Raw genomic sequence first — 25,241 nt, forward strand, 5'->3', positions numbered from 1 at the left:
ATTGATTCTTGAAGAAAATAACTTAAAAATGTCTCATGAACTGTTCAACTGGCATAACCCATAAACTTGCTTTACTCCATTGTTTGTAATCAATTTTGTAAACAAACAGTGTTCAAAACATGGTAAAACAATAAAACAAGTACCCTTTAAAAAGTGTTATTTCTAGCACTTAATGAGAGACTTGTTTTCTGAAAACTGCCATTGTGAATACATTGCAACACTGACAGTCGACTTACAGTGCCTTTGGAAAGTATTTTGTTCCGTTACAGCCTTATACTAAAATGGATAAAAAAATATATTTAGAAAAAAACTCAATCTACACACAATACCCCATAATGAAAAGTGAAAACAGGTTTTTAGAAATTGATGCATATTTATTCAACATAAAAAACACATTTTCATACGTTTTTAGACCCTTTGCTATGAGACTCAAAAATGAGCTCAGGTGCATCCTGTTTGCATTGATCATCCTTGAGATGTTTCTACAACTTGGAGTCCACCTGTGGTACAAACCTGACTATATAAAGTCCAATAGTTGACAGTGCATGTCAGAACAAAAACCAAGCCATGAGGTTGAAGGAATTGTCCGTAGACCTCCACAGCAGTAGTGTCGAAAAACAGATCTGGGGAAGGGTACCAAGAACTTCTGCAGCATCCAAGGTCCACAAGAACACAGTGGCCTCCATCATTCTTAAATGGAAGAAGTTTGGAACCACCAAGACTCTTCCTACAGCTGGCCACCCGGCCAAACTGAGCAATCGGGGGAGAAGAACCCGATGGTCTGACAGAGCTCTAGAGTTCCTCTATGGAGATGGGAGAACCTTCCAGAAGGACAACCATCTCTGCAGCACTCCACCAATCAGGCCTTTATGGTAAAGTGGCCAGACGGAAGCAACTCCTCAGTAAAAAAGGCACGACAGCCCGCTTCGAGTTTGCCAATAGGCACCTAAAGGACTATCAGACCATGAGAAACAAGATTCTAAGGTCTGATGAAACCAAGACTGAAATCTTCAGCCTGAATGCCAAGCTTCACTTCTGGAGGAAACCTGGCACCAACCCTACGGTGAAGCATGGTGGTGGCTGCATCATGCTGTGGGGATGTTTTTCAGCGGCAGGGACTATGAGACTAGACTGGATCAAGGGAAAGATGAACGGAGCAAAGTACAGAGATCAGAGATCCTTGATGAAAACCTGTTCCAGAGCGCTCAGGACCTCAGACTATGGCAAAGGTTCACCTTCCAACAGGACAACTACACTAAGCACACAGCAAAGACAACACAGGAGTGGCTTCGGGACAAGTCTCTGAATGTCCTTGAGTGGTCCAGCCAGAGCCCGGACTTGAACCCAATAGAACATCTTTGGAGAGACCTGAAAATAGCTGTGCAGCGACGCTCCCCATTCAACCTGACAGAGCTTGAGAGGATCTGGCAGAGAAGAATGGGAGAAACTCCCCAAATACAGGTGTACCAAGCTTGTAGCGTCATAACCAAGACTCGAGGCTGTAATGGCTGCCAAAGGGCCTTCAACAAAGTACTGAGTAAAGGGTCTGAATTCTTTTGTAAATGTATTTTTTTTAATATAAAGTAGAAAAAATGTCAACCTGTTTTTGCTTTGTCATTATGGGGTGTTGTGATGTCATTATGGGGTGTTGTGTGTAGATTGATGAAGGAAAAAAACAAATGTATCCATTTTAGAGTAAGGCTGTAACCTAAAAATGTGGAAAAAGTCAAGGGGTCTGAATACTTTCAGAAGGCACTGTATCTTCATGAGTTCTATCATTCAACACTAATATTTAGATTGAAAAAAAGTTATTTCAGAGAAGCAAAGTGTAGAAGGAATATAAATGTGAGGTAATTCAGGATTATATGCAATGATACAGACCCACACATTGGATTAATTACAACCAAAGAAAATCTTTGTTACGAAATTCATTATAAAATGTGTTGGATCAAAGCAGCCATTACAACGTGCAGTCTAATAGTAATTGTGAATATAAACTAACTTAAGAACTTACTAACAGGTAAAAAGTGAAAACCATCAACAACAAGAACCAGAACTATTGTTAAAGAAAATTGGTTTGTCATTAAATCGCGTCACAAATTTTTCAGGCCTGTCGCCCATTTCATTATAAACAGTTGATGTGTCCGATTCATCCAAATATGATTCTCAAAACCATCAGTAAACAAACATGTTTGGCACGGTGATCATAAGATAGTAACAAATGATCAGCTCTACCTGGCTGGTGATCTAACAAGAGGGAGAGTTTCAAGAAGACACACCCTGTGGAGTTCACCAAAAATAAACCCAGAAAAAAATTCAAACAGAGAACCACCAAGTAATAAAGAAGTATGAAACTCAAGTATTAACAAAGTTAGATTCATCAGAAATGTGATTGTAACAAATAAAAATCACCCTCTCAATCAAAACATCCTAGAACTCCAAACTATTTATTTTGCTTGCCCCATCATTAATGCCATGGAAGAGAGGGGTGAGCTTTGCTTCCGATGCCGTTCCCACCATCCAATTGGGACAGTGGAATTCCTGAGTGATGTGGTGGTGTGGGACCATTCCCAGTTTGGACAGCTCTACGGAAGGGGGAACTCAGGGGCAGTTGGGGGGGTGGCATGTGAAGAAGAAAACAACATGCCCCTTTAAATTCTCTCAACAGGTGGCGCTGTAGCGCTTATTGACAGACAGCCGACTCCTCCGCCTTGTTGTTCTGAATTCCAGCAGGACCATTCTGAATTCTAAGCAGGCCAGAGAGAGACTGGTTCAGTTTCATATCATGGTGGTGTCATGGCTGACTGTTGGGCCCATGCAACGGAGCCTAGTGTTTGTCAGTCATTCAGAGGGAGGAGAGGAAGTCTTTGAGTCCTCCCTTGGTCTTGGTCTTCTGGTTGTCCTCCAGCATTAGGAACCTCTTGAGGCGGGAGAAGGCCGACTTCTTCACACTTGCAGACTTTGAGGCCGAGGAGGAACCGGTGGTCTCAGAGGTTGACCTGGAAATATAGGAATACTGTCATGTCAGAATCTGCAAGCTGACACTGATTAAAGGTTAAAAAGCGACGCATTCTTTGAAAACAGCCTGTGTGGCATCAATATGAGTCAGAAACAAAATTGACTAATGTAAATAGGATCATTTTCCTCATAAAGTCAGTCTCGTCTAAAATAGAGTTTGGAACATCTGTGTGTCACAACAGGTAAATGAAGGTTGGGTTTTGATGTGACGATGTTCATTTGTCCACTAACATGGGGTGAACAGCTGCGGTGATTGCGCTCTATCCAAAAGCATAGACAGTGAGACAGACCTGCCCAGCAGCTCCGACTTTGTTTACATCAGACAACACGTCACACTTTTTTTTTTTTACTTGAGAAATAGTGCACCAAAACAGCTTACTTAGATGTAAAATCGCTCAACTAAAACATCCTTGGCGAAAACTCCAGAATTAATTACAGATTTCTTGAGTTATGTTAAATTCATTCTGGGGATTTTGATTAAGTGAAATAGGCTTCTACAGTGTCTCATGGGGGACAAACATTATTAACCAAATGCGTAATTCACCAGGAAACACCTCCAAGATTGAAATCTATTTTTTCTAAATCGCTGTGTTCAGTGACCACAGTGTCCATCAGTTGAGTAATACCATCTATTGCCCTCATCTCAAGAAGTCCCTTAAAATGCAGATTTTCAGCTAAGCGAGATGTAGCCAATAGAAGTAAAAATGGGTAACATTTGAGGTACCGGTGGCCTGGTATAGTTTGTTTACCTTGGCGTACTCCAGGGCGTCTTGTCTTTGGAGGCAGACTTTGGGATGCCCATGGCGTTGGTTCTGTTGGTGGACTGGGGAGTCTTGTGTTTGCCTGCGCTCCAGGGGGTGCAGTGGCTCTTGGAGAGAGTGGCCATGAAGTTCCTGTTGACGCCGTTATGCTTGGACGTGTTGTTACAGGTGTGGCATGTAGTCACCTGGGACGGCGAGAGGAGGAGTGGATTAAATTAGAAGTAATGATGTCTATTTACAGGTGGATTCACACAGGGAACATGATTCTATTTACAGGTGGATTCACACAGGGAACATGAGTCTATTTACAGGTGGATTCACACAGGGAACATGATTCTATTTACAGGTGGATTCACACAGGGAACATGATTCTATTTACAGGTGGATTCACACAGGGAACATGATTCTCATGTGGAGATGACGAGGTCACAACGTGTCTCAAAAACTATTCTGGAAGTTAATGTTTGCAAGTGACTAACCAAAAGTGGTTAACTCGCAGATGAAATCAAATGTTATTGGTCACATACGCATGGTTAGCAGATGTTAATGCGAGTGTAGTGAAATGAGTGTGCTTCTAGTTCCAACAGTTCAGTAATATCTAACAATTCCCAACAACTACCTAATACACAAAAATCTAAAGGGGTGAATGAGAATATGTACATAAGTATATGGATGAGCGATGGCCGAGCGGCATAGGCAAGATGCAGCAGATGGTATAAAATACAGTATAAACACATGTGATATGAGTACTGTAAGATATGTAAACACTATTAAAGTGGCATTATTTAAAGTGACTAGTGATCCATTTATTAAAGTGTCCAGTGATTGGGTCTTAATACAGTATGTACATTAACTCCCAGATTAACTCCCTGGGCACCAGGAGCACACAGACCCCGTCTCCCTGTGCTGAAAACCCACATCCAGATCACTCTCTTTCCATTCACACATGTCAATAGAAACAGGATAACAATCATGATTGTGTTTTGACAGGTTATTGGGTTTAGCCTATTTTCAGCAGCTACACAGCCCCAGATGTCGAGCTATAGCCCTTTCTCTGATACACAAAATCAAATCACTACAGATAAGGTGCAATTCAATGCACTTTCAGAGCCTGGGTGGGTCATCTGCAGACTGCCCCATTCTGTCCATCCCATCAATTGCACTAACAAAATGTCCCCTGAGACCTGAGTGCAGAGGGGCCAGGGTGAGAGGCCAGAGGGGCCACGGTGAGAGGCCAGGGTGAGAGGCCAGAGGGGCCACGGTGAGAGGCCAGAGGGGCCAGGGTGAGAGGCCAGAGGGGCCAGGGTGAGAGGCCAGGGTGAGAGGCCAGAGGGGCCAGGGTGAGAGGCCAGAGGGGCCACGGTGAGAGGCCAGAGGGGCCAGGGTGAGAGGCCAGAGGGGCCAGGGTGAGAGGCCAGGGTGAGAGGCCAGAGGGGCCAGGGTGAGAGACCAGAGAAGCTACTGTGTGACAGAGGGCTAAAAGGAGAAGTTGCTCATATAACATGAGTGACCAGAGGCCTCACTCAGTCACTCTCATTTCTCTCCCCCACCCCTCTTCTTCTCACAGCAGACAATTACATCTAAGACTTGTCTCAGGAGGAAAACATTGGCTTACTAAACTCAGTTTCTCTCTGCATCTATCCTATATCTAGGTTACAAAATGGCCTGTGTCGTGTGTGTAATATGGACTTTCAAGTATGTCCTCTTGTTGTGCTTTTACAGCAAATATTGTGTGCAAGTAAACAAAATGCAATGCAATCTAGACATAACAGATGTATTGTATGGATTTGGCAATGCACAATTTCAACATCACTGACAAGCACATGCCAAATGATATCCCAAACCCTCTGATACCGACACTAATTCATTTCCCTAAGGAAAACTGCATGCATCCATAGATGGTCCGAAACAGAAACAGATCATGCAGTGTCATAAGATTCTGAGTCAGGCTGTTGACAGTGCTGAATGCTGATGCTGTGGAACAACTCGCCGATACAAAAGGTAGCCATGTTGCTGCTGAGAGTCTAACAGGTGGCAGAGAGTGGCAGAGTAGAGTTTCACTGAACCAGTGATGACCTGAGTGAGAATGTTTACTACTGAGCCATGCGTGTCCAGCCTTATAAAGCAGAGAGAAGAACAGAGGCTGAGTCCATCCGGAGCCCAACAGCTAACCAGCCAATCGATCAACAGGAGGGGTGGAAGGGGGTGGAGCCTGTAGATGGGTTGACTGTTGTCACTGGCAACACTTCCCATGCCAACAGCCCTAATCCATATATACACCCTCCAGAAAAACTCTGGATTAAAGTGCTGGGGAAAAAACACTATGAAAACAGAGCGAAACTCTTGGATACCCTGAAAAGATTTAGCTGGGTTAGGTAAGGCCATATACGGAAGTTAGTCAATGCTGATATGCCCTAAAATGCAGAACAGTAAGGGGTGCCATTTTCATATATCATTGGCAGGGGACTCCCGACAGAGAAATGACTATTTTGACCATATTCGTTCAATCAATTTAAAAGGAATAAAAACACAATATGGATACGTCATAGTGTTAGGCTAGTAGGTCTTTGATAGTGCTGTTGAACATATCTGGTGTACCACTGATGCACCTCTGCATTTGTGAAGATAATCATGGTTGAGGCTCTGTGAGAGGCCTGCACCCAACCACCTCACAGGTCTCATGACCCATTTCCTGCACATACAGCACTACAGGGAGAGAGAGAGAGAGAGGTAAAACTCCACTGAACTAGTTTCAATGCTTGGAATCACTTGGGAGTTTCTGGATTTTGGGGTAAACTGCACACAGAGACAAAAATGGTATCCACAAGTTCACCTGACTGAGGACGTAGATAAAGGGCCTCATTGCCAACATGCTGAAGTATCCCTTTAATCCTACATTCCAACTCCTTAAGGAGTTTGACAGCCCTATGATAGAGAGCAGGAGGCGGCCAAGGGGGTGGGCGTGTTTAGGGTGCCCAGGCACCTCTGGTGGATAGGTTAACATCAGCTGGCAGGCGATACCATCCTCTATCTAGTGTGTCATGACGGCGCCTAAGAAAAGCTTATTTTGCCCAGTGATGATTTGCACTTGGTCTGAACAACTGTTAGAGAGAACAGCTAGGCTTTTATCTCCCTCCTCTAACTTAGCTCTACCTCTAACCAAATCATAAATCCACCATGAGAATAAAGACAACACACTAACCCTCCTCCGGAAAGACCTATCAATTAGGCCTAAACGTTTGTCGAATAGTGACGAGAATCATGATACCGACTCAAATAAAACCTTGACCAATCATCATCTAATTGACCCCTAATCCATGTATCGTCTGTGTGCCGAGTACCTACACGTGAGACACTGGCTGAGGACATTGAGTGCAGTGTGTTCATCAGTTCCCAGCATGTCTGTCCTCATGCCTAGAGAAAGGTAATCAATTCATGACCAATAACTTGGCTAAACTGCACGTGCAATCTATGCACTGTATATAAGCAATTAAAGAGGCCTTGTGATGAAATGAGATCGTCATTTAACTCCAGTGTCAGGTTATAGTGATGATGAGTGGTAACTCGTGTGGCCCCATACAATCCTTCCCATCCATTCCCTAGCGACAGGGGCTATTGGGTAAAGTTTCCCCTACGTACAGGTCTAGGATCAGCTCACCCAATCCAAACCATTAGATCAGAGTCTATCTTGGGGGTAAGTTCACCCTACTCCGCAGCAGACCTCCAGAGAGACCGGTCAAGTTTGGAATTTCTTTACAGCACATAGCCTAGATCCTTCTGGACTGACGATCAGGCCTTGAAATGTCAACAGCACCTGCTGGTTCTTTTAGACTTTAAATAATGCGATCAGCAGCAAAAAAATCCTGGTTCCACGTCTGTTTTACAGCACAAACAGATCTGGGACCAGATCAACAAAATATACCACAGATATTGTCTATGTGAACAGGGGTCAAAAGCAATGTCTGTTCTCCTTGCATATTTCACAAGTTATTTTTATTTGATCTAAATACAAAACCTACAATAGATGAGTGCTCTGGTCAGTGTTCACAGATGAGTTTAGGGAATTATTGTCATGCACATTCAACTGGTACAGTAGGTCACCGTGGGTGTTAAATGCTTAAGTCAGTATTGAGAGGAGTCCAGCCACAGCTCAACACCTGTCTGTCAGTCACCTGGCTGAGTAGAAGAGGAACTCTGAACATGATCAACCACACTGCCACAGTGTGGACTGGTCCCAAGGCTACCGGTGTTTCACACTTTCCACCAACACACAGGCACTCTCTGGCAAGTTGCAAACACATTGAGTAAATGTATCTACAAACTCAATGACCGACAGACAGCCACACACACACCGGACAACAAATATAAGCCACATTATGCACACTGATACATATATAGGAAAACACACACCTACACAGACAAGCACCTTAAACACACGCATGCTGACAAACACACAATCCTGCAGATGGGCTTTTTGTTTTCTATTAGTTGGGGCGGCTGGTAGCCTAGTGATTAGAGCGTTGGGCCAGTAACCGAAAGGTTGCTAGATTGAATCCCCGAGCTGACAAGGTAAAGATCTGTCGTTCTGTCCCTGAACAAGGCAGTTAACCCACTGTTCCCCGGTAGGCCGTCTTTGTAAATAAGAATTTGTTCTTAAGGGACTTGCCTAGTTAAATAAAAACATTGGCCATGCTCCATAAATACTAATCCTCTCTCTCCCTCCCCCTCCCCGTGCTACCCCAGGCCAGGCTGGTTGCTGTGCTGACCTTGTCTCTGGGGCTCCAACAGTCATCATTGCCCTTGAGGATGCTGACAGATGCATAACGGGCTGGCTTTATCCAGATTTGGACATCATGATGTTTTCATTTCCAGAGGTAATGACAAGTGGTCAGAGTGGCACGTGTTGAATGGATACAGGACTGAGTCTGACAGTGTCTGGGCCCTTAACATTGCACCCTTGTCAAAATGAGTGCATTATGTAGAGGATACAGTGTGCCATGTTGGAGCCAGACAACACAACAGCATTGACAGAATCTGTTGTGATGTAGGGAGGGGCTTAAACAATACTGCCATATCATACGCTGTTGTGTTCTACAATACTGCCATATCATATGTTGTTGTAATGATGCAGTGGAAAGAGAGGGAGAAGAGAGTGGGGGCAGAGGGGTATCTGGTTGGCATGCCATAGAGTGGGGGCAGAGGGGTATCTGGTTGGCATGCCATAGAGTGGGGGCAGAGGGGTATCTGGTTGGCATGCCATAGAGTGGGGGCAGAGGGGTATCTGGTTGGCATGCCATAGAGTGGGGGCAGAGGGGTATCTGGTTGGCATGCCATAGAGTGGGGGCAGAGGGGTATCTGGTTGGCATGCCATAGAGTGGGGGCAAAGGGGTATCTGGTTGGCATACCATAGAGTGGGGGCAGAGGGGTATCTGGTTGGCATGCCATAGAGTGGGGGATCTGGTTGGCATACCATAGAGTGCATTTGGAAAGTATTCAGACCCCTTGAATTTTTCCCACATTTGGTTACGTTACAGCCATATTTTAAAAAGTATTAAATAAAAACATTTCCTCAATCTACACATAATACCCCATAATGACAAAGCAAAAAACAGGTTTATAGAAATGTTTGCTAATTTATTAAAAACTAAAAACAGAAATACCTTATTTACATAAGTATTCAGACCCTTTGCTATGAGACTCGAAATTGAGCTCAGGTGCATACTGTTTCCATTGATCATCTTTGAGATGTTTCTACAACTTGATTGGAGTCCACCTATGGTAAATTCAATTGATTGGACATGATTTGGAAAGGAACACACCTGTCTATATAAGGTCCCACAGTTGACAGTGCATGTCAAAGCAAAAACCAAGCCATGAGGTCGAAGGAATTGTCCGTAGAGCTCTGAGACAGGATTGTGTCGAGGCACAGATCTGGGGAAGTGTACCAACACATTTTTGCAGCATTGAAGGTCCCCAAGAACACAGTGGTCTCAATCTTATTGTATTTTGATTTAACTAGGCAAGTCAGTTAAGAACAAATTCTTATTTACAATGACAGCCTGGCAAAAGGCCTCCTGCAGGGACAGGGCATTCAAAAGAAAAATATAGGACACACATCACGACAAGAGAGACACCTAGGGCTGGGCGATATGTCCAATATTATATCATGGTATAAAAAAATATTTAAAAAAAATTGACTGTATTTTTGGTTTTTGAATAATAAAAGTTCTACATGTTCTTTATGAGTAGTGAGAGATCCCAGGGTGCTTTATGAGTAGTGAGAGATCCCAGGGTGCTTTATGAGTAGTGAGAGATCCCAGGGTGCTTTATGAGTAGTGAGAGATCCCAGGGTGCTTTATGAGTAGTGAGAGATCCCAGGGTGCTTTATGAGTAGTGAGTGATGCCAGGGTGCTTTATGAGCAGTGAGAGATCCCAGGGTGCTTTATGAGTAGTGAGAGAACCCAGGGTGCTTTATGAGTAGTGAGAGATCCCAGGGTGCTTTATGAGTAGTGAGAGAACCCAGGGTGCTTTATGAGTAGTGAGAGATCCCAGGGTGCTTTATGAGTAGTGAGTGATCCCAGGGTGCTTTATGAGTAGTGAGAGATCCCAGGGTGCTTTATGAGTAGTGAGAGATCCCAGGGTGTTTTATGAGTAGTGAGAGATCCCAGGGTGTTTTATGAGTAGTGAGAGATCCCAGGGTGCTTTATGAGTAGTGAGAGATCCCAGGGTGCTTTATGAGTAGTGAGTGATCCTAGGGTGCTTTATGAGTAGTGAGAGATCCCAGGGTGCTTTATGAGTAGTGAGTGAACCTAGGGTGGCAACACACATTCTAAGTGATTTCAATGAGTCTTTCTCCATTCTGGTTGTTTGATACTGTTCAATTCAACCAAAACAAATTTCCACACTTATCATTTCTGCATTTCCTGCACTCAATTGCAGTGGTGGAAAAAGTACCCAATTGTCATACTTGAGTAAAAGTAAAGATAAGTTAATAGTAAAAGTAAAACTTTACTTTACTCAAGTAAAAGTGAAAGTCACCCAGTAAAATATTACTTGAGTAAAAGTATTTGTCTTTAAATATACTTAAGTATCAAAAGTAAATGTAATTGATAAAATGTACTTAAGTATCAAAATTAAAAGTGTAAATCATTTAAAATTACTTCTATTAATCAAACCAGATGGCACCATTTTCTTCTTTTTTTATTTACGGATAGCCAGGGGCACACTTCAACACTCAGACATCATTTACAGATAGCCAGGGGCACACTTCAACACTCAGACATCATTTACAGATAGCCAGGGGCACACTTCAACACTCAGACATCATTTACAGATAGCCAGGGGCACACTTCAACACTCAGACATCATTTACAGATAGCCAGGGGCACACTTCAACACTCAGACATCATTTACAGATAGCCAGGGGCACACTTCAACACTCAGACATCATTTACAGATAGCCAGGGGCACACTGCAACACTCAGACATCATTTACAGATAACCAGGGGCACACTGCAACACTCAGACATCATTTACAGATAGCCAGGGGCACACTGCAACACTCAGACATCATTTACAGATAGCCAGGGTCACACTCCAACACTCAGACATCATTTACAGATAACCAGGGGCACACTCCAACACAGACATCATTTACAAACCAAGCATTTGTGTTTAGTGAGTCCTCCAGAGTGTGTGAATTGGACCATTTTCCTGTCCTGCTAAGCATTCAAAATGTGACGAGTACTTTTAGGTGTCAGGTAAAATGCATGGAGTAAAATGTACAGTATTTTCTTTAGGAATATAGTGAAGTAAAAGTTGTCAAAAATAAAATCTGTAAAGTAAAGATTCCAAAAAAAAACACCTTAAGTGAAAATACTTTCAAGTACTACTTAAGTAAATCAAATTGTATTAGTCACATGCGCCGAATTCAACAGGTGTAGACCTTACAGTGAAAAGCTTACTTATGAGCCCCAACCAACAGTCCAGTTTAAAAATAAAATACAGATAAGAAATAAAAGTAACAAGTAATTAAAGAGCAGCAGTAAAATAACAATAGCAAGATTATATACAGGGGGCACCGATACAGAGCCAATGTGCGGGGGCACCGGTAGTACATTATACAAGTAGTACTTGAAAGTATTTTTACTTAAGTACTTTCCACCACTGCTGAGAATTTCCACACTGCCATGTAGGGCTGCAGGATATTGGCAAATAATCTATGACTTATTTTTAACCAAATGTTGCAATTGCAATTTGACTTGCCAATTAGAACAAAACTGTTGTAATCATGGAAATATAATGACTATTATAATTCTACAGTTAGAATATAATAGCGGGCACTTTGAATACAGTGTGGTTTGAAATTACAACGAATTAAAATCCCAGGGAGGAGTTATTGTGACAGGGTAGGAACTAAAGTGTTGATTAGTGTTTCCTAGGGGACCCTATAAGCACGGGCTACATTGCGCTTTCTCTCTTAGCTACTTCATGTAGCTAACATATTCTTCCTTTACATATTCCTCTTTGATTTAGAAGATACTGTTGCACAAACATGCTTATTTAGGTCTACACCATCACTGGTATTATCAGGCTGTATAAGCTACGTTAGCTCTACCTCAGTACATTTATTAGCTAGCTAGCTATTAGTGGCTAAGAATTAGCATCATGATTTAGGGCAACTTGCTTAGAAAATACAAACTAGCTGTTTGTTGACGTAAGAAACACACTAATAGTGTAATTATAGAATGCTAATGGATTTATATTGAGAAGCAAAGTGAAAACAGCATCGTTGTCATCAACATTGATGCATGTGCTGTATTGACCATGCAGACTGAAGTGGTACGGAGAGAAAGAGCGGAAAGAGATGACTCAAGTAGCAAAGTAAACTATAAAAATTGACATTACACAAGGCGTAACACATTTAACAAACAAAACATTCAAATACCAATACAGAAGGTAAAGTAAAAACCCAAACCGGTCCCTGCATAAATACAGGTATATCATAAAATACAGCATACCGCCCAGCCCTAGAGACAACACAACCCTACATAAAGAGAGACCTAAGACAACAACATAGCATGGAAGCAACACCACATGGTAGCAACAAAACATGGTACAAACATTATAGGGCACAGACAACAGTACAAAGGCAAGAAGGTAGCCAATACATCACACGAAACAGCCACAACTGTCAGTAAGTGCCCATGATTGAGTCTTTGAATGAAGAGATGGAGATAAAACTGTCTTAATCTTAAATTGAAGAAGTTTGGAACCACCAAGACTCTTCCTAGAGCTGGCCGCCCGGGGGAGAAGGGCCTTGATCAGGGAGGTGACCAAGAACCTGTTGGTCACTGACAGAGCTCCAGAGTTCCTCTGTGGAGATGGGAGAACCTTCCAGAAGGACAACCATCTCTGCAGCACTCCACCAATCAGGCTTTTATGGTAGAGTGGCCAGACGGAAGCCACTCCTCAGTAAAAAGGCACATGACAGCTCGTTTGGAGTCTGCCAAAAGGCACCCGAAGACTCAAGATTCTAAGGTCTGATGAAACCAAGATTGAACTCTTTGGCCTGAATGCCAAGCATCAGGTCTGGAGGAAACCTGGCAACATCCCTACGGTGAAGCATGGAGGTGGCAGTATCATGCTGTGGGGATGTTTTTCAGCGGCAGGGACTAAGAGACTAGTCAGGATCGAGGGAAAGATGAACGGAGCAAAGTACAGAGAGATCCTGGATGAAAACCTGCTCCAGAGTGCTCAGGACCTGACTGGGGTTAAGGTTCACCTTCCAACAAGACAACGACCCTAAACACACAGCCACGACAACGCAGGAGTGACTTCGGGACAAGTCTCTGAATGTCCTTGAGTGGCCCAGCCAGAGCCTGGACTTGAACCCGATAGAACATCTCTGAAAATATACGAAAATAGCTGTGCAGCGACGCTCTCCATTCAACCTGACAGAGCTTGAGAGGATCTGCAGAGAAGAATGAAAGAAATTCCCCAAATACAGGTGTGCCAAGCTTGTAGCATCATACCCAAGAAGACTCAATGCTGTAATCACTGCCAAAGGTGCTTCAACAAAGTACTGTTCATCTAAAACGCCCCCAAAGCAGTCACCCACCCATATCCTGGTGTCATCTTGCTGTTTCCCACCCGCTCCCGGTGTCAAAGCCCTATGCTGCACCTCTCTAATGTCCCGTGCGACGGGGAAACAAGTGACATAGCAGTCAGGTTCCATTGACCCAGGTAAGCATCAACAAAGAAAAAAATAAATCATTGCAACGGCAGCTATAGAAGAAATGTTCAAAAGATGAACATATTTATCTGCTCGACGGGTGGATGTTTTTCAAATAAATTCTGATTGCCAAATAATTTTGAAGGTATGCACCACTACACATTTAACTATAAATGCCTACTGCTTGCAAAATCCTATAAAAATTCATGTTTCTTTGCAGGACAAGAATTGTCCTGACTTTCAAGAATCCCTGACATGCTTCACCTTGCTTTTCTGATTGGCTGGATGCAAGTTTCACCATCCAATTATTACAGATGTACAGGAGTGAAAGTTTCACAGTGGCACAGACTGTGGCAAACATTTCCTTAACACTCTGCACCGGTTGCATAGATACACCTGATTTAAAAAAGACCCACGAGCTTCACATCAGACAGAATGAAGCTATGGGAAACACATTCATCTTCCTCTTGAAACCTGGGGGCAACTAATGTGGAGTGATATACAATCAAGGGGCTTTACAGCAGGAGATATAAATACATGAGTAAATAGGCTACATGAATATAATGTAGCCTGTGTGTGTGTGTGTGTGTGTGTGTGTGTGTGTAGGGGGGTGCAACAGCAAGAACTCCAAAAGGGCATTCTGTCAACACTATACAGAAGCTGTAACTAGAAAATAGATCTAACTTCATTATACTAAAAGACTTCTTACATTTACTGGGAAAATGGCCTAGTGAATGCCACTAACCTAGTCCTACTCAACGGCCATATAGGCCTAGGAAATATCTCCACTAATCCTAAAATGACAAACGGAAATGAGACATAAAAACAAAGCCCTCTTAAAGCTGGGATCTGTGACCCTTCATCTCCCTCTCCTTCCATTATTTATCACCCTCTTCCTGAGCGAAAGACTTCTGTTGGCAAGGAATGACAGGGAGGGAGGGGGGATTCTGGACTAAGAGAGGGTGATAAATCTAACCCTCCTGTCTCAGTCTCATCGACAGCTCCCACTAGAAGGTGTTGACAAATATCAGGAGAGAGGATTCTTCCTATTATCTTCCGAGTGCCTCGTCTGCTTTAAGGGTTATTCAGTACACTCACAACCATGCATGTCTATGGGGGCCTCACACGTACACAGCTTGTGGAGCTCTGCTACTCACTGCTATTTTATGTCTGGCCGAGTGACCAGGGATCTCGAAGTTGAACGGTAAAAATATCTCTGCGAAAAATGCAGCTAAAGAGGATTCACTTACCAGTAAGTCAGACGAAAGGAGGGAAAATATCAACGTCTACACAATAGAGTTCCTGTGTTCAGGAAGCTCATCCAGAGTAACAATGAATTCATACTGATAATGAAGCCATTTGCTCTAGTACTGTTAAAATACACAGTGCTTTCTCTGGATGAAACTAACTCACATTTGAAGTGAAGTAAACCACACTTCAGGAGAGGTCCTTGGTCCTAAAAAAACGACCTACAGAGATAAAGCAATACAGATATCTAGCGATATAATTTCCACTTGTGTACCTTTTACAACAGAATTGGCCAAAATAACTACTCTCTCTCATCAAACTACTCGTGTTTGACTCTGACGTAACTTAAGCGTTAATCTCGTTTGGCTTTGTCCCTCTCGGTCTCCACCAACTAAATGCTTCCTGTTCCTCTGTGATCGTTATCTGGCTGACCTATCACAACCTGACCCTGGCTGCCTAGGGATTCTTCCTCAGTGAGCCTGACCAGAGAGAGGACTGAGTCTCTACGGGTCCAGTGCTGCATACCAAACAAGAATGTAAAAGCACTGCAGTTACAAAAAAGGCTTTATAAATTGTGATTGATTTATTGACATAGCAATCTGTTCGCTCGCACTCTGAGGGTTTCCCCTCCACAAAGTTGATGGGAGACTAGTGGTTTGGAAGGGGAATACCTGGACACTGTGTACAGGAAAGGGGAATACCTAACCTGACTTGAACACACTGGCAGTGACCAAAATCTGTCTTGCCTACTATGTACTAAAACGTACTGTGTGCTGATCATACTACATACAATCACCTATTATCAGCTGTTGTCAAACACGTTGGTGTGAAAACATGATTCTCTTCCTCAGTAGTGTGCAGCAAATTCTACTAGATGAAAAGCCTGAATGAATATGACATCCTGGAATTTAAAACATACTACATTTTCAAAATTTCACTTACTATAAAACTTTTCATTTTCGCATACCCAAAAAGCTACTATTTACAACACAAGTATGGGATACTGCCAGTGTGCATTAGATGCTGCCAGAGATTTTCAATGAGGAAAGTGTCACCCGATATGAGTCCTCATTAGGCCATTGTCAGCTCTGATATCTAGAGGGCCTTGTCAAATCAAAATGGTACTTTCCTGATTCTGTTTCCTGATGGAGAAAACTGCCCTCTGACCCCGCTACTCTTGACATACACTACATATACACACAAAAGTATGTGGACACCCCATAATTTGTGGATTCTGCTATTTCAGCCACACCTGTTGCTGACAGGTGTCATGCGAGCAGTCATGCAATCTCCATAGGGAAACATTGGCAGTAGAATGGCCTTACTGAAGAGCCCTGTGACTTTCAACGTGGCGCCGTCATCTTTCCAACAAGTCAGTTCGTCAAATGTCTGCCTTGCTGGAGCTGCCCGAGTCAACTGTAAGTGCTGTTATTGTGAAGTGGAAATGTCTAGGAGCAACAACGACTCAGCCGCGAAGTGGTAGGCCATACAAGCTCACAGAACGAGACCACCGAGTGCTGAAGTGTGTAAAAATTGTCTGTCCTAGGTTGCAACACTCACTACAGAGTTCCAAACTGCCTCTGGAAGCAACGTCAGCACAAGAATTGTTCGTCGGGAGCTTCATGAAATGGGTTTCCATGGCCGAGCAGCCGCACACAAGCCTAAGATCACCATGCGCAATGCCAAGCGTCGGCTGGAGTGGTGTAAAGCTCGCCACCATTGGACTCTGGAGCAGTGGAAACGCATTCCCTGGAGTGATGAATCACGCTTCACCATCTGGCAGTCCGATGGAGATGGTGGGTTTGGGTTTGGTGGACACCAGGAGAACCCTACCTGCCCCAATGCATAGGGCCAACTGTAAAATTGGTGGATGAGGAATAATGGTATGGGGCTGTTTTTCATGTTTCGAGCTAGGCCCCTTAGTTCCTGTGAAGGGAAATCTTAACGCTACAGCCTACTGTATAAGGACATTCTAGATGAATCTGTGCTTCCAACTTTGTGGCAACAGTTTGGGGAAGGCCCCTTCCTGTTTCAGCATGACAAAGCCACACGCACAAAGCGAGGTCCATACAGAAAGGGTTTGTCGAGATCGGTGTGGAAGAACTTAACTGGCCTGCACAGAGCCCTGACCTCAACCCCATCGAACACCTTTGGGATTAATTGGAACGCCGACTACGAGCCAGGACTAATCGCCCAACATCAGTGCCCGATCACATTAACACTCTTGTGTCTGAATGGAAGCAAGTCCCTGTAGCAGTGTTCTAACATCTGGTGGAAAATCTTCCCAGAAGAGTTGAGGCTGTTAAGAAGAGACCAACTCCATATTAACGCCCATGATTTTGAAATGAGATGTTAGACGAGTAGGTGTCCACATACTTTTGGTCATGTAGTGTAGTTTCCTTATCTTTACTGGCTTATCAGTGAAGTGGATGGAAACTGCAGAGGTAGAGACCAGGCTCATATCAGAGAGGAAGAGGTGAAATGAGAGGGTTTACTCTGACCAAAATCTGTCCACGAAATTAAGACCACGATTTTTGTATGGAGGTTAATGAGTGTCGTATTTGGTCAACAAAAAATGTAAACGCTAATTTGCTGAGTTGATGGAATAGAAGTTTCGTAACGGTTAGGTTGTTACGAATGCACTGATAAGTGAACGTGCGTGGCAAAAAAACTAAAGTTATGCCCATTGTTCACGCATGCATCTGCCCTCTCATTGGCTGGAGTGGTCCCACCTGATCTCGCCTCCTCCGCCTGCCTTCCATCTGTGACGACATGCATTTCCATTGTTAGAGCGGTCACTTGACTATCTTGTCAAAATAATAGATAGTCTTTGGTCATATTCACTAGCGGGGAGGGGCTACCTGAACTTGTCCAATAAGAAACACTTGTTTTTGTCGCAATTTATTTTCTTCCTGTAGCAACATTTTTGTTACGTTTTGCACTAATGAATACAAGTCTCACCATAGCTGATGAGGAGCCCCTGAACCTCCGTAAGATATCCATCTGAGCCAGGCTGAGCCTCTTGCCCTTGGCCTCCCTCCGCAACACGCTCTGCACCCGCACTGATGCGCACCGCTTGGGACGCAGCCGCGTGCGGTGGTTGTCTGGGCGACGCCACTGGAAACAGAAGGGACAGAGCTCTTCTTCAGGGACGGGATGGGACTTGGCTGGAGCTGGGAGAGCAGAGGTGGGAGAGGAGGAGGTCAAGCACAAGGAGGAATAAAGTACACATTGAGGGATGTGAAGTAATGTATGTGTTTATGGTACAGTCAAGTGGAATATGAGTGTAGGTTAGGTCAGATGAAAACATGTGTGTGAACTATGGTAAAGGGGAATGTACAAAATATAACATTGTCACATTTAACACAAAATAAACATTCGGGATAGAGTTGAGTGTCAAATGAAATAGATTGAGTCCAGGGGATCATGAGTATGAAATAGTAAATAATAGTGATGAGAACTGTGCAGTGCCGAGAGTGTGTGTGTATTGGCATTCTCAGACTGTGCTTAAGCAATAGGTGTGATGAACAAAGGATAAATGCAAGAGAAATAAACTAGCCTAAAATGTAACAGACAAAATGATTTTGCCAAGGTTATAGCTACTTCTTACCTTTCATTCTCTGGTGTCTCCCCCTGAGAAACAAAAACACAGACGAAGAAACGTTAGGTTTTTGTTGTGAAACAGCTGACCCTTCATTATTTATCTGCTTAGATAGAACAGTGTTTGATCCGGGGAGACTCCCATTGCTTGGACTTAGTGTTTTGGGTTGTTTCTCCTTTCACAACGCTTTGAGGGGCGTCAACGTGGAGTTTGAAGGTGAGGTTTACTTTTCAAAAATTCTGCCCAAGCTGAATTTGTAAGTTAAAGTTGATTCATCTGTAAACTGAAGCAAGACTTGAGGTGCGTTTTGATACTCTTGAAACACTCTCACGCTTATTCAGTGTCCAAAATGTATACACAATTAACAAGTAAGCCTAACTCCAACCACAATGCGAAGGGACATTTGCTATTGTGGAAAAAGTTTGCTAAGGGCTTCCAACGTTTGGCGGAAAACATCCGGGAGAAAAGCAAACAAGGATCTATCTACAATACAGGGCTTCCCACCTTCCTGTAGTCTGGGCTTTGTGTCTACTGTCTGCCTCTTATTTTGGACAAACAGTTGACTAGGCCTTTCCTAAGTCACGCTACAGATAGCCACAGTACACTACGCTAAAAGTGACTCATGATATTTGCAGTCAGGCAACAAACAGGGCGGCACGTGCAGTGGCGAGAGATGGGATAGGGGGCCTCGCTTGGGGCTTTAATCTCACGCTGACCTGCCGAAGGAGACACTGACAGCGGTTTGCTAGTCACACTCCGTGGCTTTTGAGAGATGGGACTTTGGAACTGAAATCTGATGTTGGACAGCCTGACTCATGGTCAAGTCTCAGTAATGTCTCCAAACTACAGGCTGTATTGAAGTATTTAGATCAGGCTAGAGGGGAAGTGCTAGTGTCACAAACAGGGGGAAATTAGGGGATAAGACGACGGTGGGAACAAGTGTCAGTGAGATGCAGGAAATGCGCTGGATGAGAAAAACTAGGCTACAGAATCGTCTTTCTACAGACTGTTGAACAAGGTGATTCCACATACTCCTCTGTTGGACTAACCAGCTTGTTCAGATAATGAATTGACATTAGATCCTTCAAACAATAGAGGATCATTTAGACTTTTCTAGAAAACATGATCAACTTGTGACTTCTTTTAACTTTGGGTCGATCATCTATTAACTGGAATGTAACATCTGAAAACCTTCAGAAGTGAGATCAACAGCAGTGACCTAATTCACATAACTACCAATCACTCCAGTTAATACAGACATTTCCAAATGACCCCATTTAGTCACCAAACTCCCACTCCCTCCTGTCTCAGCCTCCAGTATTTATGGTGCAATAGTTTGTGTTGGGGGGCTAGGGTCACTGTTATATCTGGATTATTTCTCATGTTTTATCCGGTGTCCTGTGTGAATTTAAGTATGCTTCCTCTAATTCTCTCTCCCCTCCCGGAGGACCTGAGCCCTAGGACCATGCCTCAGGACTACCTGGCCCGATGACTTTTTGCTGTCCCTAGTTCACCTGGCTGCGCTGCTGCTCCAGTTTCAACTGTTCTGCCTGTGGCTATGGAACCCTGACCTGTTCACCGTACGTGCTACCTGTCCCGGACCTGCTGTTTTTCAACTCTCTCTCTACCACACCTGCTGTCTCGAACTCTAAATGATCGGCTATGAAAAGCCACCTGTCATTTACTCCTGAGGTGTTGACCTGTTGCACCCTCGACAACCACTGTGATTATTATTATTTGACACTGCTGGTCATCTATGAATGTTTGAACATCTTGGCCATGTGCTGTTATAATCTCCACCCTGCACAGCCAGAAGAGGACTGGCCACCCCTCAGAGCCTGGCTCCTCTCTAGGTTTCTTCCTAGGTTCCTGCCTTTCTTGGGAGTTTTTCCTGGCCACTTCTACATCTGCATTGCTTTCTGTTTGGGGTTTTAGGCTGGGTTTCTGTATAGCACTTTGTGACATCGGCTGATGTAAAAAAATAGTTTTAGAAATACATTTGATTGATTGTCTGCCTGATAGATGCTCAATGAAAACAGACATCCCATCCCACTCTCCAGATGAGCCCCTGGAGATACAGAAAGGTGGGGGCTCTCTGATGTGCTAATCTAATTAACATTCTTCACATGAATCTCCTTTTAAATGCACACTTAGTGGAAGATAAACACTGGCCCCTACTACCCAGTTAGAGCAGGGCAGAGCCCACTCTGGGCCAGATGCTATCAACAAAGAGTTTAAAGTCTGGAAATCAGCAAGGCTCAGTCTCTGGGCCTCTATGGACATTTGATACAATCAGTGTTGAGGAGAGAAAGCAACGCCCTGTTTACTAATCAAACCTCAGAAATAATAACGCAGATGGTCCAATGCAACAGCTTGGCTAGGGTGGCAGGGGAAAAGAGGGTGAGGGATGGGGGCAAGTCCATCCTTACAGGGCATGCCACCAAGTTGCTTTGTTGAGGATCCTTTTCTCCTTACTCTCGTGACAGCTAGTACACATAAGATTTGTTTCTGGGTTTTGTTCTTAATGTAACCTATAACAAGACATGGTACCAATGAGTAGCCAAACACACAAGTGTAGACTTCACATGTAAGAAAGGTAAAATCATCTGTGCTTGAGTGTGGCTCAATGGGTAACACCGACCACAACTATAGTTCTCATAGTCTATATCCCTTAAACTCCACTCTGGACCTCCAAGCCAGTTCCACTGCATTTTTTATTGTTTCCCTCTAATCAGGGACTGATTTAGACATGGGACACCAGGTGTGTGCAATTAATTATAAGGTAGAACAGAAAAGCAGCAGGCTCTGGACCTCTTGGTATAGGAGTTAAGTATCCCTGGTCTATATATTGGCAGAGAGCGGGGTTCACATCATGGTTATTTCTGTGCTGCATCTTTCCTATCTGTTTAATACATACACACAAGGAGAATCTATTATCCTTAAAAAAAATAAAAGGTCCAATCAGATTTTTTAAATAAAATGAATTCGACATATCGTTTTTGGTGGAGTTCCCCTTGAATGGCTTATAAAATAATCCATCTATTCAACATATATAACCCTCCAGGCATGGACAGCTGTGAAATCAGTACGATCTGTTCAACACATCTCCCATAAATCGGTTCTTTCCACAGAGAGACTCAAATCTGGATAAACTCTTAACGGGTAGCCTAAAAGTAACGATCCTTAAATCCATCCGTAAATCCATCCCGACCGGGCCTTTTATTTTGATTTCCATTTTAAAATTCTACCACAAATTTCCTGGCTCAGGTGAGTGAGAGGAAAAACAGGCCAGGGTTTTCAGAGGTTACTGGCCCAGGCCCAACTCAAACACAGGCCCCACTACAGCAGCCAGTGGCTTAGAGGATTGCTCCAGAAATTACACTTGACTTTCTCTCTCTAACTACAGTATAATGCCATCATCATTCTGTGAAATCAAAAAGGTGATAAATGAAATGAGTTCCTGTTTTGATTAGTGGGTCTCAATTTTTATTTAACTAGGCAAGTCAGTTAAGAACAGCCTAGGAACAGTGGGTTAACTGCCAAGTTCAGGGGCAGAACAACAGATTTTTACCTTGTCAGCTCGGGGATTCGCTCTAGCAACCTTTCGGTTACTAGTCCAGTGCTCTAACCACTTGGCTACCTGCCACCCCAATCAAGGATCGTTCCACGTCAAAAAAGGTCAAGAGGATTCCGACACCCATCATCTCAGACGGTTCTGAAATCGTTTCTGTAGTTAGTAACAGATATGATTAGCATTCCTGAATTTTTTGGGTTAAAATATAATTAGATCACTGAGAATTAAGCTAATTGATTGCAGACAGATTAGCCATTTTAATTTATAGGATTCAGATATGCAATAAAAATTTTACCCAACATCTGATTTCGACCAAACTTCTTCCTACCAATGAGTAAGACAAAGGAATCCCAAAAAATGTAAAAACGCCACCCACAGGCCACCCCACTTCCCACCCCAACAACCAGTGTCAGTTCTCTGTTTGACAAGTAGTATGACACTGTGGCTTGTAGTATTGCTTCCCCATATTATGTAATGTATTCCCTGTGAATCTAGAGAAGTCTTTTTTTTTTACCACTGTTCAGAGAAGGGTATCATTGAAGTCGCTTGCATTATTTACCATAAAGTAGTGTGAACATACCACGTGTTGTACCACTAGATCCCACTGTTCCTGTATACCGCCACACTATCCATGTTGCTGGTCTCCTGTGGTTATTTAATAGAGCACATTTCCTTTGCAACTTTGGATACAAAACCAATATATTTGTCTCATTATGAAAATAGATTGTCATCTTCAAATTTCAAGCCATTCCTGTATGAAAGCAATTCAGTTTTTCCTTCTTGGATATGAAGCATGAAAATGCTAATATAGTGACATGCATTGGATTTGTGCCACAAAATATTTTGAGTGACAGACTGCCACCATAGTAGTGCTCTAGCAGCTTCGAGCTCCGGAGCAGCGAGCTCTTAGCAATGTCATGGCATTGATTTCCCGGGGGGCTCAGGATGGCGAGCAGACAGCCAGAAGCACCGAGATGGTACGGCACAGTTTCTGGCGGCTGTGTTAGCTCATTAAGGCTGCCTGCTATTGGAATTGATGTATGCATACATATAGGACAGGAGTATGCAAACTTTAAACATTTGTATTAGACAAAGCAGACCTGGTTAGGGACTACCTCTGTACATTGGTAAACGCGTGCTTGTAGCGTATCCATGGTTAATGTGTGTCCTGTTGGATATGTAGTTACAACATGCATGACATTGTTTCAAGACAACAACAGCTATGCAAATCTCATTGGTTCTAAAAAAAAAAAAAAACATTGTGAAAAGAACAATACAAAAACGGAACAAATTAACTTGGCATGATATAGAATTTCGTAGTTACACAATTTTAAATGATTTGCACTGTGCTACTCTGCCACCTAGTGTGTGTATATGATCATTACATCATCAAACATGAACGAGATGTAGCTATTACGTTCTACGTAATAAAGAGAGCGCTTACATGAGAAAACGTGACTGCTCCGGACAAATGTCTTGATACAGTAGCGATGCATCCTTTAAAAACTTGTGACTTGAGCCTGTGGGGTCTGTAAAAGCCATGCTTCTCTGTCTTCGCCACCGACTCGAGAATCCGCGTGTGAGACAGGCTGGTCACTTCCTGGCAGCCTTGTTTTACCTCTTTTGGAGCGGTGATAAGATAAAGAAAAGGCTGGTCACATCACCTTGAAAATTATCTTTAAGAGCAATAGAAATCGATACGATACCTAAATTATTTGTTTACGTTTAAACAGTGATCATTCTCTTTGCATGATACCCTACCCAAACACTTTCCGTCCTAATGTTGCAATCCCACAATGCATCAGGCCAAGCGCAAGCATTATGGGAAAGCGAGGAATAGCCCTGTGTGCCTCACCGCACTAGCTGTAGTTCGATTTATTTGGATGATACCCCGTTCAACCCATTATGATGATTTACATCGAGTATGAAACACGGAAAATAGTTTGAGGATGTCTTCAAACATTTAGTGGAATTGCAAACATATAATGCTATAATGCCTATATGACAGCCTCTATTTAGTAGGCTAGGCTAGTCAGCATGTTAGTCTATGCCAATAGCCTAAATACTAGGCAAATAGCCGAATCATCATGTGATATCCTTGGCTTTAAATCATTTCACCCCTTAAAAATACATTATTGCATTCACATTCAGTGCCCCATGAGTCTAAGGTTGGTCATTGTAAGCTGTCACTGTGGTCAGAATGTGATGATGCTTCTACTAATTTGCGCTCTAAATTTCCTTGTGTCAATGGTGATTTCTTGAAAGGCTAATAATGATATCAAATTATAATGAGCTTGTAATAGAAGGTCAACTAGCCTACAACACTTTAAGTGATTGCTCTCATAGAAATTGATCCAGATGAAAGATTGGACATCATTACTACCAATAGAACTGAGGGTGAAAGTTGAACACTGGCCAGCAATATGAGAATGGACTGTTCGAGGAATCGAGTTTTCAGCGCAATTGCTGGCACTGTTGGCTTGAAATTATACACCCTCAACTGCATCTGAGATCACACAAGGACAGACAGACCTCCGTGGTCTTACAAGCCCAGCTCTTGATAGAGCCTGGAAAATAATAGCATTGACTTGCCTCCGGCAGAGAATTGCCCCAAGGGCAGTGGATATGAAATTTGATATTTTAAAGCGATGGGGGAACCCACTGTATGACCTGCTCCCTCCCAAAAGAGGTGAATTCTCCACCAGGCTTCTGAGAACAAAAACGCCACCCACTGCTGTCAGACTCTAGCTCTTAAATCTCTTAAAAAATACTATTTCAATCATTCCATTTTTTAACAATTCAGTT

General features: G+C 43.2%; 1 protein-coding gene across 1 annotated transcript; it reads right to left on the reverse strand.

Annotated features, from left to right (window-relative positions):
* Positions 1–38: 38 nt before the first annotated feature.
* Positions 39–24,237, reverse strand: rmp24 (ribonuclease MRP subunit p24). Its single transcript, XM_014178534.3, has 5 exons — positions 23,881–24,237; positions 18,872–18,894; positions 18,223–18,434; positions 3,768–3,964; positions 39–2,999 (listed from the first exon to the last, which is right to left on the reverse strand). The coding sequence occupies exons 1-5, from the start codon at positions 23,976–23,978 to the stop codon at positions 2,846–2,848; spliced, it is 684 nt and encodes a 227-aa protein (XP_014034009.1). The 5' UTR covers positions 23,979–24,237; the 3' UTR covers positions 39–2,845.
* Between the last annotated feature and the right edge of the window lie 1,004 nt (positions 24,238–25,241).

This window comes from Salmo salar, chromosome 27, assembly GCF_965601325.2.
Source record: "Salmo salar chromosome 27, fSalSal1, whole genome shotgun sequence".
Lineage (NCBI taxonomy): Eukaryota > Metazoa > Chordata > Actinopteri > Salmoniformes > Salmonidae > Salmo > Salmo salar.

Coding starts and splice junctions, on each gene's coding strand:
- rmp24 (XM_014178534.3), bottom strand. CDS start 23,978: ATGGCTTTTACAGACCCCACAGGCTCAAGTCACAAGTTTTTAAAGGAT. Junction 18,435..18,871: donor GAGACACCAGAGAATGAAAG/GTAAGAAGTAGC, acceptor CTGCTCTCCCAG/CTCCAGCCAAGTCCCATCCC. Junction 3,965..18,222: donor GGGGCTCCTCATCAGCTATG/GTGAGACTTGTA, acceptor TCGCCGTCCCAG/GTGACTACATGCCACACCTG.